The sequence below is a fragment of the Pteropus alecto genome, unplaced genomic scaffold (genome assembly GCF_000325575.1).
Source record: "Pteropus alecto unplaced genomic scaffold, ASM32557v1 scaffold75, whole genome shotgun sequence".
NCBI classification, from domain to species: domain Eukaryota; kingdom Metazoa; phylum Chordata; class Mammalia; order Chiroptera; family Pteropodidae; genus Pteropus; species Pteropus alecto.
The window spans coordinates 29,431,022-29,449,688 of NW_006440638.1; the positions used below are offsets into that span (position 1 = coordinate 29,431,022).

General features: G+C 46.5%; 2 protein-coding genes across 2 annotated transcripts in view; both read left to right on the top strand.

Moving 5' to 3' along the window:
- Positions 1–2,090, top strand: part of JAGN1 (jagunal homolog 1) — a 2,861-nt gene extending 771 nt beyond the window's left edge. The window contains exon 2 of the mRNA XM_006917604.3: positions 1,127–2,090. Coding sequence (XP_006917666.1) covers positions 1,127–1,589 — 463 coding nt within the window. The 3' untranslated portion in view covers positions 1,590–2,090. The remainder of the gene's footprint in view (positions 1–1,126) is intronic.
- A 5,943-nt stretch (positions 2,091–8,033) lies between these two features.
- IL17RE (interleukin 17 receptor E) lies at positions 8,034–18,429 on the top strand. The gene is made up of 16 exons (XM_025050750.1): positions 8,034–8,220; positions 8,500–8,515; positions 9,086–9,208; positions 9,818–9,915; positions 10,172–10,325; positions 10,426–10,565; positions 11,436–11,504; positions 12,442–12,508; positions 13,557–13,732; positions 13,811–13,858; positions 13,941–13,986; positions 14,163–14,311; positions 16,015–16,083; positions 16,564–16,615; positions 16,693–16,791; positions 17,287–18,429. Exons 1-16 carry the CDS (start codon positions 8,089–8,091, stop codon positions 17,841–17,843), a joined length of 1,995 nt encoding a protein of 664 aa, XP_024906518.1. The 5' UTR covers positions 8,034–8,088; the 3' UTR covers positions 17,844–18,429.
- The last annotated feature ends 238 nt before the right edge of the window (positions 18,430–18,667 follow it).

Below are 18,667 nucleotides of genomic sequence, written 5' to 3' on the forward strand. Positions count from 1 at the left end.
AGAAGTGTATTCATTCAACGAATATTCTACCTATCATGCAGTTTGTGCTAGGCACTAAACGCCTAGCATATATAGAGGATATAAACGCCTAGCATATATATATAATAGCATATATAGACCAAAAGCAGACTTGGCCTTTGAATGCATATTATACCTTCAATAAAAAAGCTTGTTAACAAAACACAAAAAACTGCTCACTGCCTTCATAAATCTTGAAGTCTAGAGGCGACTGATTTTTTTTCCCCTACCTTTCCACACTTTCCATAATGAATATTTTAAAAATAAAAAAAATCTTTAAAGATTCTCTTTCCTTAAATCTATTGAACTCTTCCAGAATGTTCTTTTGCATCTTTCTCTCCAGAACTTTAAAGAATGACAAACTCTTTGGACCCTCACTTCATCCTTATCTTTAAGATCCCTGCCTAAGGACACCTCACAACCTAAGCAAGTTGTTTTCATATCTGCCCAGAGCAGAAACTGCCTGCTGGGATCTGAGGAGGATACACTAAGCACCTGAGAAAGTTAGAAGAATAAGAAATGTGTACTTCCTTTAGATGAAAAATTCACTGTAGGTGGAGAGATGAGCATCCTGAGCTGGTTTATGCGCTGCCAGTACTTCCTTCCTCTAGGCTATCAGTGTAGTCAGTCATCTTTCTAAGCACAGTGCTGAGTTACTCTTCTTTAAATTGACTCTTCATAGCCTTTGCAACTTCATGTCCTGCTCTCCCCTCCGCCCATGATGTATTCCTGTCATACCCAACCACTGGCTCTCCTGGAACACAAATGCCTATGCCTTTTTGCGTGCATGCAATTAACTGCTTGGAATGCCCATCTCCACCCACCCCTCAGAGCCTAGCTCAATTATCACCCTCCTCTAGATAGCCTTCTCAAACATCCTATCCCAAGCAGAATTGATTACTGCTTCCTATGAAACATATATTTACTAGAGCTCTTTCAGTTTGTTTTCTAATTATTTTTCTTCCTCTTTTTTTTTTTTTTGTCCCAGCCTCTAGGCAGGAACTATATTTTATTCACATTTGTATCCCATTGTCTAGTATACTTTCCTGACATAATTGGTTGGAAAATTTTGAATGAAAGGTACTTCTCTCTCTGCTTTACCCCACAGTGTGACCCTCAAGTATGAAATCAAGAAGCTGATCTACGTGCATCTGGTCACATGGCTGCTGCTGGTTGCCAAGATGAGCGTGGGACACCTAAGGCTCTTGTCACATGATCAGGTGGCCATGCCCTATCAGTGGGAGTACCCGTATTTGCTGAGCATTGTGCCCTCTCTCTTGGGCCTCCTCTCCTTCCCCCGCAACAACATTAGCTACCTGGTGCTCTCCATGATCAGCATGGGGCTCTTTTCCATTGCTCCCCTCATTTATGGAAGTATGGAGATGTTCCCTGCTGCACAGCAGCTCTACCGCCATGGCAAGACCTACCGCTTCCTCTTTGGTTTTTCTGCTGTCTCTGTCATGTACCTGGTGTTGGTGCTGGCCGTCCAGGTGCATGCCTGGCAATTATACTACAGCAAGAAGCTCCTGGACTCCTGGTTTACCAGCACACAGGAGAAGAAGCGTAAATGAAGACTGCCTGAGGGACTGATTTCTGGAGTAAAGCCTGGGCCTCCCATTGAGTGGAGTGAGAGGGTAGAGGAGCTGTTCTAAAATTTCCTTTGGTGATTTTGGCAGCTGTGATGTTGGCAAATAGCTCAAACTAGGCCCAAATTCTAGAAAGTTCCTCCTGTTGTCATCAGCTGAGGTGGGAGAACTGTATTTAATTTATTCCTGGTTGGCTGGAACTAGGTGATGAACAGTTGTAAGACAAACTTCAGCTAGTTGCAGTTAAGGCCCTTCAGGTTTTTCTTTTAAGAGACTCATCGCCTCTTCTTGGTCATTCTCTCCCCTTTCATCTATTACCCCTTAGACACTGAGACTAAAGGAGATATGGAATGAACCAAATTCTACTTCAATTTATGGGTCATTGGGCAGGAAACATTTCGGAGGCTGCTTGCCCTGTAGGCTGTGGTCTCTACTGTGAAGCATTTTAATTAAAAAGAACCTCAATAAAGTTATAACTGCCCTGTCCACTTTGTGCCTTGTGTTTGGGCTTTGACAGAGTGTGAATGGTGCATTGCTTGAGTGGCCTTAGACACTAGAAGATAGGTGCAAGCTCCCCGAGAAACCTGGCAGTGGCCGTAAGGAAATGAACTGGGTGTAAGGAACTTAAGTCTTAGTTGCCATTCTGTAGCTAATTGGCAGGGACTATTAGCCATACATTTAATCTCTCCACTTGTAAAATGGTCCATTCTCATTTATCTAGCTTGGGTTATGGAGTCTTCTTTCAGTTGGATATTCATGTTTATCATTCAAGTGTTAACAGAGTGTCAGTTATGTGTCTGTGGGGGATACGTTCCAAGACCTCCAGTGGAGGCCTGAAACTAGATAGTGCCAAACCCTATATATACTATGTTTTTTCTTATACATACCTATGATAAAGTTTAGTTTATAAATTATGCAGAGCAAGAGATTAACAACAATAATAAAATGGAATAATTTATGACAATATGCTGTAATAAAAGTTTTGTGAATGTGGTCTCTGCAAGATTTCATCACACTACTCAGAATGGCATGCAATTTCTACTTACGAATTGTTTACTTCTGGAATTTTTTTTATTTAATATTTTTGTACCATAGTTGTCTGTGGGTAACTAAACCACAGAAAATGAAACTGCAGATGTAGTATTATGGTATCCAAAAGAATTTAAAAGTATCCCTGCATGCAAGGAATGTGCGATCTAGGCGAAGCATGATATAAATGTGAAACGAACACGGTATTTAATGGTGTGGGGCAGGTAAGTTAGAAATAGACATGAGAAAGAGATCTGTGAACTAAAGATCCTTTCACATCCAGAAATCTGACACGCAAATTGCATGAAAGATGTGTGTCCCTTTGCTTTTATCCACTTGGCTATTGTCTCTGGATGATGCCCAGATCTCTAACTGCAGATCTCTGCCTTCTAGAGTTATAGTCATTCTTCTGTTCTATAAACATGAGGTATGTATGCAGTCACTATTAGGCACTGGCAGTACCTAACTGCAAAACTTCTTTCTCTAGATGTCCTGATTATCTCAAACTCTGTGTCCCAAACTTAACTATTTGCCTTCTACCTTATATTCATTGCTCTTCTTGTATCCCTGTGTGCAAGTGAGTATACCAAGAGTACAGCTCTGGATCATCATTAAGTACCTACTATGTGCCATTATTTTTTAAACAACAAAAATTCTTAATCTTATTCAGAGATTCCCGAACTGTGGTCTCAATGTAGTAGTCCTGTATTATCTCCCAATACTCTCACCACAGACCTCTAATGAGTCCCCATGTTGATTCCATGTTTTCCCAGTTTCCTTTGCTTAAAAATTTCCCCTTTTTACGTTATGGTTCATATATATACAACGGAATATTACTCAGCCATAAAAAATGAAATCCTACCATTTGCAATGATATGGATGGACCTAGAGGTTATTATACTGAGTGAAATAAGCCAGACAGAGAAAGACAAATACCACATGATTTCACTTATATGTGGAATCTAAGGAACAAAAAGAACAAACTAATAGAAAACAGACTCACAAATATAGAGGACAATCTGGTGATGGCCAGATGGGAAGTGGGGTGTGGGACTGGGAGAAATGGCTGAAGAGTTAAAGAAGTACAAATTAGTAGTTCATAGATGGTCACGGGGATGGGGAGCACGGCATAGGGAATGCAGTTAGCAGTAATGTAATCACTATGTGTAGAAGTAAAGGGGTGCTGGAGTAACTGGGTGGTATCTTTTCATAAACTATATAACTGTCGAACCAATGTACTGTATACTTGAAACTAAAAATGCTAGAAAAAAATTTCCCATTTCTACTTTTCTATTTTATTACTTATGCTTCAAGACACAGTTTATATGGTAATTCTGGATACTTCTAGTTCCTTCAATTCAAGGAGTGAGAGTTCTTTCTTTGAATTCATATGGCATTTTTATTTACCTCTTTTACTGACAGAATTATTAGTTTACATGTCTTCTCCTGATCCCTTTCCAGTACCTAACAGTGTGTACTCTGAATTTATTGAATGAAATAACTTGCTCTACCATAAACTAAAGTCAGAATGTATCTCACAGAGGAAAGAACTAGACTAAAGCAGGGGAAGAATTTGGAGAACAGAGAGGAGCAGATAGAAATTTGGGTAATAGGGTTATGTGTACCAGGTACAGATTGCTAACTTTCAAATTGGAATGCAAATAATTATTAGTAAAAAAAGGAAAGAAATTTCGTTAGTTATTGGAATGGCACTTTGCAGTTTTAGAGTGCTTTTGGAGACCCGTTATGAAAATTGTCTGCCAATTAAAAAAAAAAGCCATTTGGTTTATTTTAGTTTTCTGCTTGTTGTGTTGTTGAGATTCTGCTTTTCTGGGCTTTTCCATTTTTCCTGCCTCAGGGTTGTAGTGTTCCCAGAAGCAAACAAGATCCCCTTTGAAAGGAATCATGATTTAGTGGGAAGAGCACTGCATTTAGTTGAGAAGACTGGATTTCAAGGACCAACACACCTACTAATTATAGGGCTAAGATCAACCTGCCTACTTCACAGGATTATTTTGAAGATCAAATAGGTGAAACACTGTGAAAGTGCTTTGTGAACTGTGTAACACTATAAATGTGAGAACTGGTTATTATTCCCTGATATTTACAGAACTAAAGAGGAGGTGTTAGAGGGACCCTTAGAAAGCATGAAGTTCATGAGAAAGGCAGTTTGGTGTAGTGGAATGAACAGTTTCTGATATTAGACTGACTGCAATTGGAATTCTAGCCAGGCATTTTACTACCTTTTGCCTTGAGCAAAATAATTGAGCCTCTGTTTTTGATCTGACATATGGTGATCATAGTAGCTATCTCCCAGGGTTGTTGTGATATATAGATATAGATATAGATATAGATATAGATATAGATATATCACAACATATATATGTATATCTATATATAAATATAAAAAAAATATATGAAATATAATAATAATATATATGAATAGTCTTGTATATAGTAGGTGCTTAATAAATATCACAATCTCTTCCCTTGATAAGCAATGTTGGCTTTCCCCTGCCAGATTGGGTGTTCCTGCTGCTTCTCTTAGGTGTGATTTCTTGCCTCAGAATTCTGGAGGTCGATCTCTTCAGGAAGAGCAGAGGGGAGGAAAGGACATTTGTCCACTCTTGGTGTGCATTGGTCTAATTGGACCTTCCTATCCAGTAGGCACAGTTGCCCCAACAGACTCTAGGAATTGCCATTACAGGAAGAGACTGAAGATGCTGCTGTATGGTCTGACCAGAGTCCATGCATGGGTAAAGCTCTGTCAAGAAAAATGGCTGCCTAAGGCCCCCTACAGTGTACCCTGTACCTAAACATGCACAGGGATCTGCCAAGACCTCTTGAACTTCTGGCATAGTCATCAAGTAAAGATTATTAGAACAAGGTTATTAGAATATGAAGCCTAAGTCAGCTCATTCAGACACAAACCTAAGGTGAGACAGGCCTCAGCCACCTTCCATCCAGGACAAGACCTCTGTGCTGCAGGCCTACTACACACTTTTGTTGCTTTTACTCCAGTTGGCTACCTATTCCAGTCAAAGAGTTACTCCTCCCTTGTTGACATTAGCCAAACAATTCCTACTTTCCTAGAAGTCTGACCACTGATAACAAACTATTATAAAGATCTACTTCGTTCTTTCCAACTATTCCTATTTCCTCCACATTGCTAACCCAACTACATCACACTGCTAAATCTAGTACTTCTGTGGATTACAGGGCCTCAAAACCCTCTCACATCCCACAGTTCTCCCCAAGCAGTGTGTTCTGGCAGAAAGGGCCTGAAAGGCATGGTAGTGAGTCCCAGCTCTTCATTTTTGTGTTTGAACAAGTTACTTAATTTTCCTATTGTTGCCTAGTCTGTAAAATGGTCTAATAAGACTGACCTCAAGGGTAGTAGTACTAATAAAATGAGATAATGTAGGCAAAACATGGGGCCCAGAGCCTGATAGTAGGAGTTTCACAAATGTTGATTGGATCCCCTCCCCTTCCCCAGGGTATGCTAGAATTCGTCAACTGTGCCTTTTACCTTAAATCCTTTTGAAAAAGGCTTCACAATAAATAAGCAAACCAGCAAGACAATGAATAAAACACAGACCTCCTCTTCTCTCTTCTTTTCTTTTTCATCTTTATTTCTTTTCTATGTGCTCTTTTTCTGTTTTTCTTTTCTTTTTTTCTTTTGCGTGTATGTATGTGTCTCCATTTATATTTTTCTGCTTCTCCTACCATATCTTAGCCAGGGGCAGGGAGAAATTAATCAAATATTTTTACTATTAGATCAGAAGATATAAGGGGTCAAGAAAGAAATATTCTAGAACAGAATCAAGTTTCTCACTTCACGCCCCCAGCATTGGAAAATGAGTGTAGATTTAAATCACTGAAGACTCCCTAACCTATCCTCAGTACAACCAGACCACCCTTTTCTTCCTTCATATCTTACTGCTTTGTTTGCAGTGGTGGACTCCAATGCCGAAAGACAGAACTGTGTCAGGCAGACCCTTTGGGGTTCCAAAAGAGAGAGAGGAGGCAGTAGAAGTAGAGACCATGAGAGAATTGAAGTGTGACAGGCTTGCAGAAGTGGAGCTCCCTAAGCTGGAGACTTTAACTTTGACTGAATCATCTTCCTTTCTGCTTATTTCTCTTTATGAAATGAAAACAATAATTCCCACCTGTCTTACAAGGTGGTTAGGAGGATCAAATATGAAAGTACTTTGTGAAATATGAAACAGGTAAACTAATACATGGATGAAATGTATCATAATTGACATTTATACAATTACAGAGCACCTATTTCATGATATCCCCTCCTAGACATTGGAGAAACATAAAATATAAGGAGTCATTATCTTCTAAGGAATTCAAAAGCTAGAGAGTAGTTTTAGGATAATGGGTAGGATGTGATCTTCAGACAGTGGACTTGAAGACTTAGAAACTAGAATTGACAAAAGAAGGCCATGGTCAGGCTACTGAAAGGTGCAGAGGGACAATAACAATTTCAAGATGCCTTAACTCAGTAGGCGTGCCCCAAACTTTCTTTCCATTGTATGTGTCACCAAGGTGAAGGCTGAAGCAGATCAGATGCTCCATGAGCAGGAGGAAGCTGTGGGATGATGGGGAGGGTCCCCACAAAGACTGGAGCCTCGTCAGCATCATCGGAAACCACAGGAAACCAGGTCAGTGCATGGGGCCCGCTCCCTCAGCTCCCGGGTTCTGCTATGAGCTCTGGGGTTTTCTGAGCAGACCGTTCTGATTAATGGATCCTTGAAGCCAATAGACCCCTTTGGCATGGACTCCTGTGCCCAGAAAAGCTGGAACTGGCCAATAGGTAGAGAGAGAAAGCTGGACTATAGTCCTGAGAGTTAGCCGGGTGGAGAGCCAAGAGGCTTATGGGGGCATGTGAGGCTTATCTGCTTCTTATAGTGCTTTCTTGTTGTTCTAGGTACCTCGGTCACCTCTGTCTCTATCACTTAATACAAGTAGTGCCTAATAGCTCTATGAATTCTCTAAGTGAGGCAATGAAGCATGTGTCCAGGGGAGATCCAAGTCCAAAATCGTCATGTTAATGGGCAGGCGGGTCAGATCTAGAGGGTGTTGCAGGAGTAGGAGGGTTAAGAAATGGGTGCAGCCGGCCGTCCCCCTAACCCTGTGCTGCCTTCTTTCCTGTTATTTCTCTGCCAGAGCAGGAGCCCCTTGTGCTCCAGTTGGGGGCAGTAAGGTTTTACAGGGGACAAGCATCCTTCAGAACCTCTGCTTGGAGGAGAAGGAATGTGGTCTGGCCTGCTGGTTAGGATTGAGGAGGAGCTTTGGGGCTGGGCGGGGCAGGGGCAGGGGCAGGGGCAGGCTGAGACGAGGGCTCCTGCTGGCATTGTGTTCCCTGCTGCTGCACAGCAAAGCCTTGCCGCCCATCTTCGGGCTGTGCAGCCATGCTCTGGGTGCCTTGACCGCACAGAAGCCCATGGGGAGCCCCAGACAGGCAGCCCTGCTCCTGCCTCTCTGCCTGCTGTTCATTGGCCTCTCTGCTTCCTCTGGGATTGGCTGCCCCTGTCTGCCCCGCTGGAACACCCGCTGTCTGCTGGCCTCCCACATGGTAAGGTGCCAGGGTAGGAACATCTGCCTGGCACAGGCTGGCAAAGCTCCCCACTCTCCTGCCTACGCTTTCCTATCTCTTCAAGTCCCTGTGCTCTGGTGGCAGCATCGCTGTGTCCTCTACACAGTCTTGGAGGGGTGGTAGCCAAGGGCCTAGCTTCTGGGCCTCAGAATTAGGTGATTTGAGGCAAAGACCCCAGGGAGAGTGCTCTTTATGAGAATCCCTACTAATTATACTTCTCTCCTTTTGTTACCCTATTGGGCCCTGTGCCTTCTTCAGGATGACAGTTTCACTGGTAAGTCTCATTCTCTGTCCTGCTCCTCTTCCTCACATCCCTTTTATTCTAGATCCCCAGCAAGCCTTCCATTCTAATTTTTGGTTCCCAGCCTGGAAAGTAGCATAGTATCGAGGAAAAAGCACAGGGTTTACAATTAGGGCAAGCATGGATTTGCATTACAATTCTGCCACACATTTCACTTGTGGCTGCAGGCAGTGCACTTAAGCCCTGTGATCCTCAGTTTCTGAGGGGTCTATCAGCGTAGTAGAAATGACTATACAATGAAGACTGTTGTCCCTGAGCTGTGGGGAGGATTAAATGAGAAACATGTGGAAACCTCCAGGCACTCCCCCTTAACTGTCAGTAATACAATGACCTTCATATTTTCCCATACATTATCTCATTTACTTGATCATGATAATAACCCCACTTTATGAATGAGGAAGTTGAGTCTTAGAGAGGTCCATAACTTACCTAAGGTCACACGGCCAGGATTAAGTGGCAGAGCTCAGCCTCAAGTCCATCTTGTCTGAAGCAGGAGGGACCTCCTTGGACCCTACCACTTGATTTCCTGTTCATCTTTCGCAGGAAGTTCTGCTCATATTCTTTGCCATACCCGGTTGGCCCTCCCCACCTCCCCAAAGTCTTGGTGTGCTCCGCTCTGGCACTGCCCCTACTGTTTGTACCTGCGCCTGGTGTCAGCTCCTTCAGGTATGAGAAATAGCCCTTGGGCCATTCTCAGTGGGTATGTGAATTAGGGGCATGTTGGGGTGGGGGAGGCATGTTGGGGTGGGGGAGGCAGGTTGAGGCAAATGGGACTTATCATACTAGAACCTGTTTGTCCTGTTGTCCACCTCAGCAGAGACTAAGGTCATCCTAAAATAGCACACCATGACTGATATTAGTGAGTTCGTTTGTATCATTTTGTGAAGGTGTTTCTCCTTTCAGCTGGTACCAATTCTTGCAATTAAAATGTTGTAGTTCTATTTATTGTTATTACCTTCCATTTTAAAAGTAAGATTGTTCTTATTCAACTCTATGTTTTCATTGCCGAGCTCAGCGCCTGATACATACTAAATGCCCATACCCTGCTTAAGAATCTGCAGTTTGTAATTTTTCACTGTTATAAATACGCTACAATGAACATTTTCATACTTAAGAAACTACTTCTTTTTTGATTGTGTCATAACTTTCATGACCAAAGTTTTGATTTCATTACCTTCCTTGATCTAAAATGACTTAGGATCCAACATTGGGCCACATCTCCAGGGAGAGGAGGGGCACTGAAGGACTGAATATTAAACGTCTTTTCCTGCACAGGCTTTCAGTGGGGCTGTTTCCACTGCCTGGTGCAGAAATCCAAAAAGTTTTACATGTTCCAGTTCTGTAGGAGACACAAGATGCCAGCATCTGCTCAGGTACTCTCTCTGTCAGTTCCAGCTCTGCCCTAAGCCTCACAGCCCTTTACTTTCTGGCCTCTCATTTTATTCTCCAGCCACATGAGAGGGATAGGAGGTGTGAAGATAAAATAGACTATTCTGCCCATTATACAGTTAGAGAAACTGAGGCCTAAAGGTTGATCAACTTGCCTCTGTGCCCCAGGTTCCAGAGGAAGAAATAGAAGCCAGGGATCATGATTCCTGACCTCAGTCCAACCTTGCTCTCTACTTACAGAGGAAAGTGCTGAGTAGCTGTTGCCTATCTGAGAAGGGCCATCACATCTCCGTCGCCTCCCCAGACATCTCCCACAAGGGGCTGCGCTCCAAAAGGACCCATTTTTTGGATCCAGTGACAGTGAAAAGCCTTCTGAGACAGAGCTCACAAAGGGGTGAGCTAGCCATGGGGTGTGACTAGAGAAGGATGCAGTCAAACAGTGGTGTCTTTGCTAAGGCCAAGAGACAAGGCCACCAAGTCCCCCTTCTTCCCAGGGCCCGAGTTCTCCTTTGACTTGCTGCCTGAGGCACGGGCCATTCGAGTGAGCATTCCCCCAGGCCCTGAGGTCAGCGTGCGTCTTTGTCACCAGTGGGCATTAGAGTGTGAAGAGCTGAGCAGTCCCTTTGATGCTCAGGTATGGAGTGCCATTTCCCTGTAAAAAGCCAGACCACACTGTGCTGCAACATAACGGCCTACCCATTGTACATACAAGAAGACTGAGGTCCAGAGAGCAAAGATAATTCTTCAAGACCCACAAGTCTGAAGTGCCTAGCATTAAGACTTCTTTGGACTAGACAGAAAATGCAGGGGGCTTGTCACCTGGGAGCTGAGGAAAGGAAAAGGGATGGAGCAACCTTGAATGACTAGCAGAGAAATGAATATGGTATTTACTCCCAATGAGATGACCCTCTGTGAGTTTCACGTTACCTTAAGAAGTCTTTGCAGTTTCTTCAAGAAGTTGTTTTCCTTAAGAAAATAACAAAGTGGTCACATCTTTCCATTTTCCTCCCTTTGTTGCTGCCCCTCAGAGAATGAGATGTCCCCCAGGCCTCTTGACACCTCACCTCAACTCCAGATTTCAAGGAGGCCCTTGTGTACAGCTGGTATCATTTGCAGGGACTGATGTTACACTCCTCAGGCCCTCACCCCTCTTCATTTATAAAATGGTGATGATGCCTCCCAAGATCTCTTTGATGCTAGCATTTAATTAAGTTACTGCTTTAGCGCCTAGCAACCTTCCCGGCATACAGCGGGGCTCATTAAATGTATATTCTTTTCCCCGTCTCCTCCTTCCTCCCCCTACTCTATATATTGAGATGCCTAGAGAAAATGGTCAGTGTACAGAACAGAGACCCCTTGGGAGGAAATTTTTTGGTGGAAGAATTAAGTCTCATATAAGAAAAAGGGGGTGTTGGCCAAGTTCCCAGCTTCCTCCTGTTGTTGTCCAGGGTGTCTATGCTCTTTCTCAGGCATCTCTTCTCTCTCTTTGTTGCTTCATTAACAGAAAATTGTGTCTTGGGGCCACACCGTAGACCTGCTTTATGAATTCCTTCTGCCCTGTCTGTGCATAGAGGTGAGCAGAGGTAAAGGTGTGGGTTGTCCATGGCCCTGCTCTGAGGCCCCCATATAGCACAGTTGGTCAAACTTATCTTCAGTAACCTATCTACATTTTAAAAGGACTAGGTGTTAATAGGTGCTAGGGAAGACTGGTGTCAGCTTGACTGTGAGCCATACACTGGGTCAGAGATGGCAGTGTCTTGCTGAACATGGGATATTCTTTCGGGGTGATTCCAACCTCAGCCCCACCCAAACCCAGGTTTCCTTGGTCCAGACCTGGCATCGGCCCGCAGAGGAGGAATAGACAGCTGCTGTCACTATGTGTTCTTAGCAGGAACAGTGGGAGCACATGGCCATTGAAAGGTTCCATATGGCCCCAAAAGTCTTGTCCCCACTAACCCTTCATTGCAGTCCTCCTCCTCTTCATAATTCTGAAGTGCCTAGCACTAAGACCCCTTTGGACTAGACAGAAAAGGCAAGGGGCCTTGTCACCCAGAAGGAAACCAAAGGGAGGGTGTAAGCAGAGACTTAGAGCACCAAGCACCTGCCAGGTTGGACAACTTTGTTGGGTAAAGTTTGGGCAGCCTAGAAGGAGGAGCCTACACAGGGCACAAGATACCTTGGGAACCACTGAGAATGGAATCCAAGGCAGCCAAAAGTTGAGGAAGGTGGACCTCACAATCTGCCTCTTTCTGGCAATAGGTTCTCCTCTCCAGGGAGAAAAGAACTCATCCCCTCACTAACTGTTTTCACTCCCATACTCCGGAGTTCTTCCCCCAGTGTCCAGCACCACCTACACTTGCTGACACCTTGCACTGCTCCCTGTCCTCAGTACCCTGCCAGCTCAGGCAGTTTGTACCAGGGCAAGGTCAAGTCAGAATGAATTTTAGGTCTGAGTGCTGTAGGAAAAGTCCTTCCTCTGACCTTCCCTGCTTGTTCCCCTGTTCCCCCAGGCATCCTACCTGCAAGAGGACACTGTGAGGCGCAAAAAATGTCCCTTCCAGAGCTGGCCTGAAGCCTGTGAGTGCTGCTAAATGCACTCTTGTGCATGCGCAATCTCTCTGTCTTCCACACATATACACATACCCCACTCACACATTTCACACCTGTGTTGGAGGAAGCCACCAGAAGGCATGCAGGCACTTTCCCTAGAGTCAGAGTGGGGAAAGGGCTACAATGTCTACAGATCAGCCTTCCAATAAATGAGATTATCTAATATTATACTAGACACTGTGGGTGGTTCAGAAATGTGAGACACAGGAGGTAGTGTCCTGGGGATGAACCAGAAGAGCTGGGCTCACTCAGATCCCAGCTCTGCCACTCATTCTTCTCTGTGCCTCAGGTTCCCAGGTTCCTCATCTGTAAAATAATGATACTTGCCCTGCCTTACTTTCCAATTGTTGAAGAGGCTTGAATCCAATATGATAAATGAAAGTGGTTGGTGACGTGTGAAGTGCTATACGCACATTGTTGTCTCCAAGCTGAAGAGACAGGACACTCAGACATGACAAATGAATAGCACAAAGTATCCTACATTCCAGGGCAGGGTTGCACATGAGGACTAGGCTGTGGGGCGTGAACTCAGGCAAAGGAAAAGCCCATCCTACATTCCAGGGCAGGGTTGCACATGAGGCTGTGGGGCGTGAACTCAGGCAAAGGAAAAGCCAGTGAAGGTGGTCACTAGCAAGAAAAGGTCTCTTAGAGGAGGTGACCCTGACCTGTACTCAGAAAATGAGCAGGATTTAGAAAGGAGAGAAGGGAGAGGAAGGCATTCCTAGTTCTGAAAGGAACCTAAGCTAAGATGTAATGATTTCGAGTTTGAGGAGCAGCAAAGAGCTAGCTAGAATGGAGGTGCAGGAAGGAGAGGAGACAGCTAAATAGAAAAGGTAATAAAAGCGGGATGGAGAAGGCGTGCTCATGTTTTGGGTTCCTAGATAGGACAGGAACTGTGCCGGGCACTTTCACAAACATTGTCTCCTGATGCCCTGGGGATAGGGTTGGCAAAATGAGGCCAAAGCGAAGTTCAGGTCTTCCTAGGCCTCACTCTTTACCCCTGCTGCCTGCCCAGATGGCTCCGACTTCTGGAAGTCAGTGAACTTTACTGACTACAGCCAGCACAGTCAGATGGTCATGGCCCTGACACTCCGCTGCCCACTGAAGCTGGAGGCCTCCCTCTGCCAGAGGCAGGGCTGGCACACCCTCTGCGAAGACCTCCCCAATGCCACGGCTCAAGAATCAGATGGGGTGAGACAGGCCTCCCTAGGACATGGGTGGGCAGGACTGGGGCCCAGGGCCCTGACCAACTCCCTTCTCCCACCACAGTGGTATGTTTTGGAGAAAGTGGACTTGCACCCCCAGCTTTGCTTCAAGGTATAAGTGTGGGTGAGAGGGGATGGGTAGGGCTATGGATGATGCCTAGAGTTTGCTGACCTGCCATTCTTGGATTTCTCAGTTCTCTTTTGGAAACAGCAGCCATGTCGAATGTCCCCACCGGACTGGTGAGCCAATAAGTGACCCTGGCTGGGAACCCCTCCCACCATTTCACCCTCACCTAACTGTGACAAAGCCAAACTCTAGTCTTGCCCTGACTTCTCTGTCAACTGCAGCCCAGCTCCTATCACCTCCTGCAAACTGGGTCTCTCATATGACACCCTTTTTTCCCGCTCCCTGGCAGCCCCATCCTGGAACGTGAGCATGGACACTCAGGCCCAACAGCTGATTCTTCACTTCTCCACAAGGATGCATGCCACATTCAGTGCTGCCTGGAGCCACCCAGGCTTGGGCCAAGACAGCCTGGTGCCCCCTGTGTACAGCATTAGCCAGGTATGGCCTAGCGAGGATTTGACCCCCACTAGGTTCATGGCTCAGAGCACAACAAGTGGAGGAATCAAGCACATCCCTAATTTGTCATCTGGTTATTTATTTACTTGATCAGCCTTTGTTTGGCTGATCAGTAGGGTCTTCCAAGAAGCAGTGTCTAATCTTTTCAGTTTCTGAACTTACAAAGATAAACAGAGGCAAGACTGGCTTTCCAATATCCAGCTGTTTTCTGGCCCACTCAAACTGCTGCCACATTTTGTACTGATGCTCTCTTGAACCCAGCTGTCTTCTACCACCATGCTCCTGCCTGCCTCCCACAGGCAGCTGGTAGAATTTCTGTCACTATCTCCCAATCTAAAATCTTGGGAAACAGAGCCCCCAGAAGCTGATGTGCTCTTTGCAGAATATTGTAAACTACTGACAGATTTAACTTTACTATGTGAACTAAGAACAGTTTGACTAGCAGACTCTCTTCTGTGTATCTGATATAAAAACCGCAATCAAATATATCTGCAAAACCACAGTCCCAAGCTGACTAAGCATGACAAGCTCCTCCCAGTTCTCTCTTAAATGCTCACTTGCAGCTTGCTTGTCTGTTTTGTATTCTCTGAGAGCTCCCAAGCAGACAGATGGTAGCAAATGCTCAAGATTTAAGACCAAACCATGTAAAGATTTAAGACAAAGTCATGTGGGAAAACCTAAAATTGAGAGTTAAATCCACAGACTTATTTGTTTTTGTGATCTGGGAAAAGACTGCCTTCACTGAATTCAGCCATGATTTGAGAGCCACCACATCAGCACTTGGCTCACAGCTGACTGGAGAATGGGATCTGGATCAGGTGGGGTGTTCCCAAAGGGTGGAGATTCTGATCAGCTCCCTACCTAGAACCCAGAGCATAGGGCAGAGCCACATCCTAACTGTAGACAGATGGCAATCAATTATGTCCAATTCAACATGCAGTTATTGAGTGCCTACTCTGTGCCTACCCTGTCTTAGGCCCTGGGAGCTATAAGAAAAGTATATAACAGAGTCTCTGCCCCTAGGAGTCTACAACATAATAATAGCTGCTACTACTCCATGAATAAACTCTGCACTATGTATTATAAAGAGTGTTCACATGCATATTCTCATGTGATACTCTCAATAACCCAGTAAAACAAGGATTATTACCCTTCACAGACAAAGGAAGAAACTGAGGCTCAGGGTGGGAGGTAACCTATCTCCCTGCAAAAATCACACAGCTAGGAACCACAAAGACAAGAGTTAAGCCTTATTTCAATAACTGTGGTCTCCTGAATCTATAATTTATGTTCCTTCCAATGGTTAGCCTGCTCTTTCAGGTGTGCAGGACAGGGTTGGGGGCAGCATATTATTAGCCTCCCTGTTTTGTGAGATGCTAGAAGACATCTGTGGCTGATTTCTTTCCTCAGGGCTTGGCATGGAGTTGGCATCCAGGGTATGTCTGTTGATGAGTGCCCAATTGCCTGAATAATGTGTATCTGTGCAGCAGATCTGATCTGGGAATGATCGTGGGATCTGGGAATGAAGCTAGGGAAGGCTTCTTTTCAGGGGTGGCTTTGGAGAGGATTTGGGTGAGGGTGGGGGTGGGTAGAAAGGAGGAGCAGCACGGGCAAAGGCTCAGAGAGGCTGGACAGAGCCAAATTTGCCTCTATGGGAACAGTCATTTTGATCTTTTTTCCAACAGACTCGGGGCTCAAGCCCAGTGACACTAGACCTCATCATTCCCTTCCTGAGGCCAGGGGGCTGTGTCTTGGTAAGGAATCCTGCCTTCCTCCCGCCCCACCCCCCCACTTACTCCCCCAGCATCTACTCCACAGGTGGCACATTGGGCAAATCTAGTCTGCAAAAATGTTTTATTTGGCCAGCATGGTGTTTGAAATTGGAATTTGTTGCCACCATTTAAATATTGGGAGATGTGGTATTTTAAAAAGCTGATTTCTGGCTTCTCTTGAAAAAGTCAGAAAACCTGATGCTCTGTGTCTACCCTCAGGCCTGGTGACAACTGGCTGGAGCTCAGTGGTGTCTGATTACTTCAGGGCCTGTGCCCTTTAGGTCCTCATGGATACTCTAGCCAACTTTGAGTTCACTCTGGGTTTGCAACTCTTCACCTGTTGGGTGCAGGAGGAATTCGCTATTTAGGGGGCCTCCCTTTCTCCATCCTCATGTCTCATTCAACTTCCCCTGGAGAAGGTACTACCCTGGCTCATGGGATGGGGGGACTCTGTGCCCTCAGGTGTGGAGGTCAGATGTCCAGTTTGCCTGGAAGCACCTCTTGTGTCCAGATGGTGAGTTCTTCAGGATAAGGGTAGGAGGGAGGTTGGGCACTGAGTAGCTCAGCTTGGCCTCATCCTGCTTGACTCAGTGTCTCATAGACACCTGGGACTCTTGATCCTGGCACTACTGGTTCTCACTACCTTCTTGGGCGTTGTTCTGGTCGTCACCCGCCGGCGCCCACTGTCAGGTAAACTCACTCAAAAGTAACCTGGGGATTTAGACCTGCCCAGCTCCTAGGCTAGTTGTCCTTACCCTTTCCCTGCCCTGGCTCCCTTCGCCAAGAGCCATGTCCCTGTCAGGGCATCCAGCTCTCTGTTACTCTAGGGGGTGAGCCTCAGATCCCCTAGTGGGCAGGAATGGTTAAGGCAGGGCAAAGGTCCCTCTGTGCCAGGTGGTTCACTATACCAAGTCTCTAGGCAAGAGGCGAGTGGAGAGTAAATCCAGCTTGCTCTGCACCTGCCAAGCCTGGTGCCCTAGCCCTTGCCCCTTCTGGGGCACTTTTATCTAATTAGCCTACCGGCACCCCATAGACTAAAGCTGCCTTAGGTACCCACCCCCAGTGCAGATAAGGAACTGGGAGGGGACACCCTATGATGTAGCCCCCCTACCGCCGAGGCTGAGGAGGAGTGGGATGAGCTGTCCCTTAACTGGGCCCCTGTTAATCTGTTGCTTCCGCCCCCAGGCCCTGGCGGAGCTCGGCCGGTGCTGCTCCTGCACGCGGCAGACTCGGAGGAGCAGCGGCGCCTGGTGGGGGCGCTGGCTGAACTGCTGCGGGCCGCGCTGGGCGGCGGGCGCGACGTGATCGTAGACCTGTGGGAGGGGACGCGCGTGGCGCGCATGGGGCCGCTGCCCTGGCTGTGGGCGGCGCGGGCGCGCGTGGCTAGGGAGCGGGGCACCGTGTTGCTGCTGTGGAGCAGTGCCGGCCCCAGCCCTCCCCGCGACCCCGACTCCCGCGCTGCGCCCCTGCGTACTCTGCTCCGCGCCGCCCCGCGGCCGCTTCTGCTGCTCGCTTACTTCAGTCACCTCTGCGCCAAAGGCGACATTCCCCCGCCGCTGCGCGCCCTGCCGCGCTACCGTCTGCTGCGCGACCTGCCTCGCTTGCTGAGGGCTCTGGACGCGAGACCTTCCACCAAAGCTACCGGCTGGGGCCGCCTCAGCGCTCGGCGTTGCCTGCGCAGTCGTTTGGAGCTGTGTCACAGGCTGGAACTCCAGGCAGCCAAACTTGCCCATCAAGACTGAGCAGAGCTCCTCCACAATCCAGATGTCTTAGCCGCAAGTGTAGGGGCACTGGCTGGCACCCCAGAAAGAGGCTTCTACCCTGAAATCTTCGGGGTGCCTCCTGAGGACTACTGCCTGGAAAGCCTCATTCCCTGCCTCCCAGGCAAGGACCAGAACACTTGACTCACTACCAGATCCTCCACATGTGTGTCCGTCTGGCTTCTTCTTGATGCTTCTCTGCCTCGCAGAACCCCCAGAAAGAGTATCTCTTTACTGAGAGCTCCTCTAACCGCAGTCCTGTTGTGGGGAGAGGGATCTTCCACCTTCCTCTCACCAAAATTCCAGAGAGTAGTCTGCACATGCTGGAGAGTTTGGGACAGGGGTAGGAAAGGAAGGAGCTATGGCAGTTCCGAAGCGGGGTGATTCCAGGGAAGTGGGAGAAAACTCCCTTGGAGGCCAAGGAACCCCCTTTCCCAAACCCAGGCCTTGCCCAGATGGGGAGGGAGGGAGGATTCTGGACTCAAGGAAAATGGCTTTGGCCCTGGGTGGCCAGGGCAAAGGCGGGACAGTAGAGACCAAGATGGAGAAAGATGAATAAAGGCAAATATGATGGATAAATTAAAAAACAAGTGTGTCTCTAGTGTGTCCAGGATACTGAGTTGGGGGAAGTGTCTGCGCAACCCTGCCTGGGGTTGTTATCCATCAATTTATAGCCCAAATCCTCCATGTCCACACCCACACCCCATCCTTCATGCAAAGGAGGACCTGGAAATCTTGATCCTCACTGCGATTCTTCACTGAGAAGAGGGGAAGAAACAGGTTCAAAAAAATGATGTGTGTCCTTA

What these genes read in the sequence shown, in the direction of transcription:
- IL17RE (XM_025050750.1), top strand. Translation starts at nt 8,089, where the DNA reads ATGGGGAGCCCCAGACAGGCAGCCCTGCTCCTGCCTCTCTGCCTGCTG. An exon ending in GGCCAGGGGGCTGTGTCTTG is followed by an intron (nt 16,084 to 16,563) that starts GTAAGGAATCCT and finishes CTGTGCCCTCAG; the next exon opens with GTGTGGAGGTCAGATGTCCA. An exon ending in CCGCCGGCGCCCACTGTCAG is followed by an intron (nt 16,792 to 17,286) that starts GTAAACTCACTC and finishes TTCCGCCCCCAG; the next exon opens with GCCCTGGCGGAGCTCGGCCG.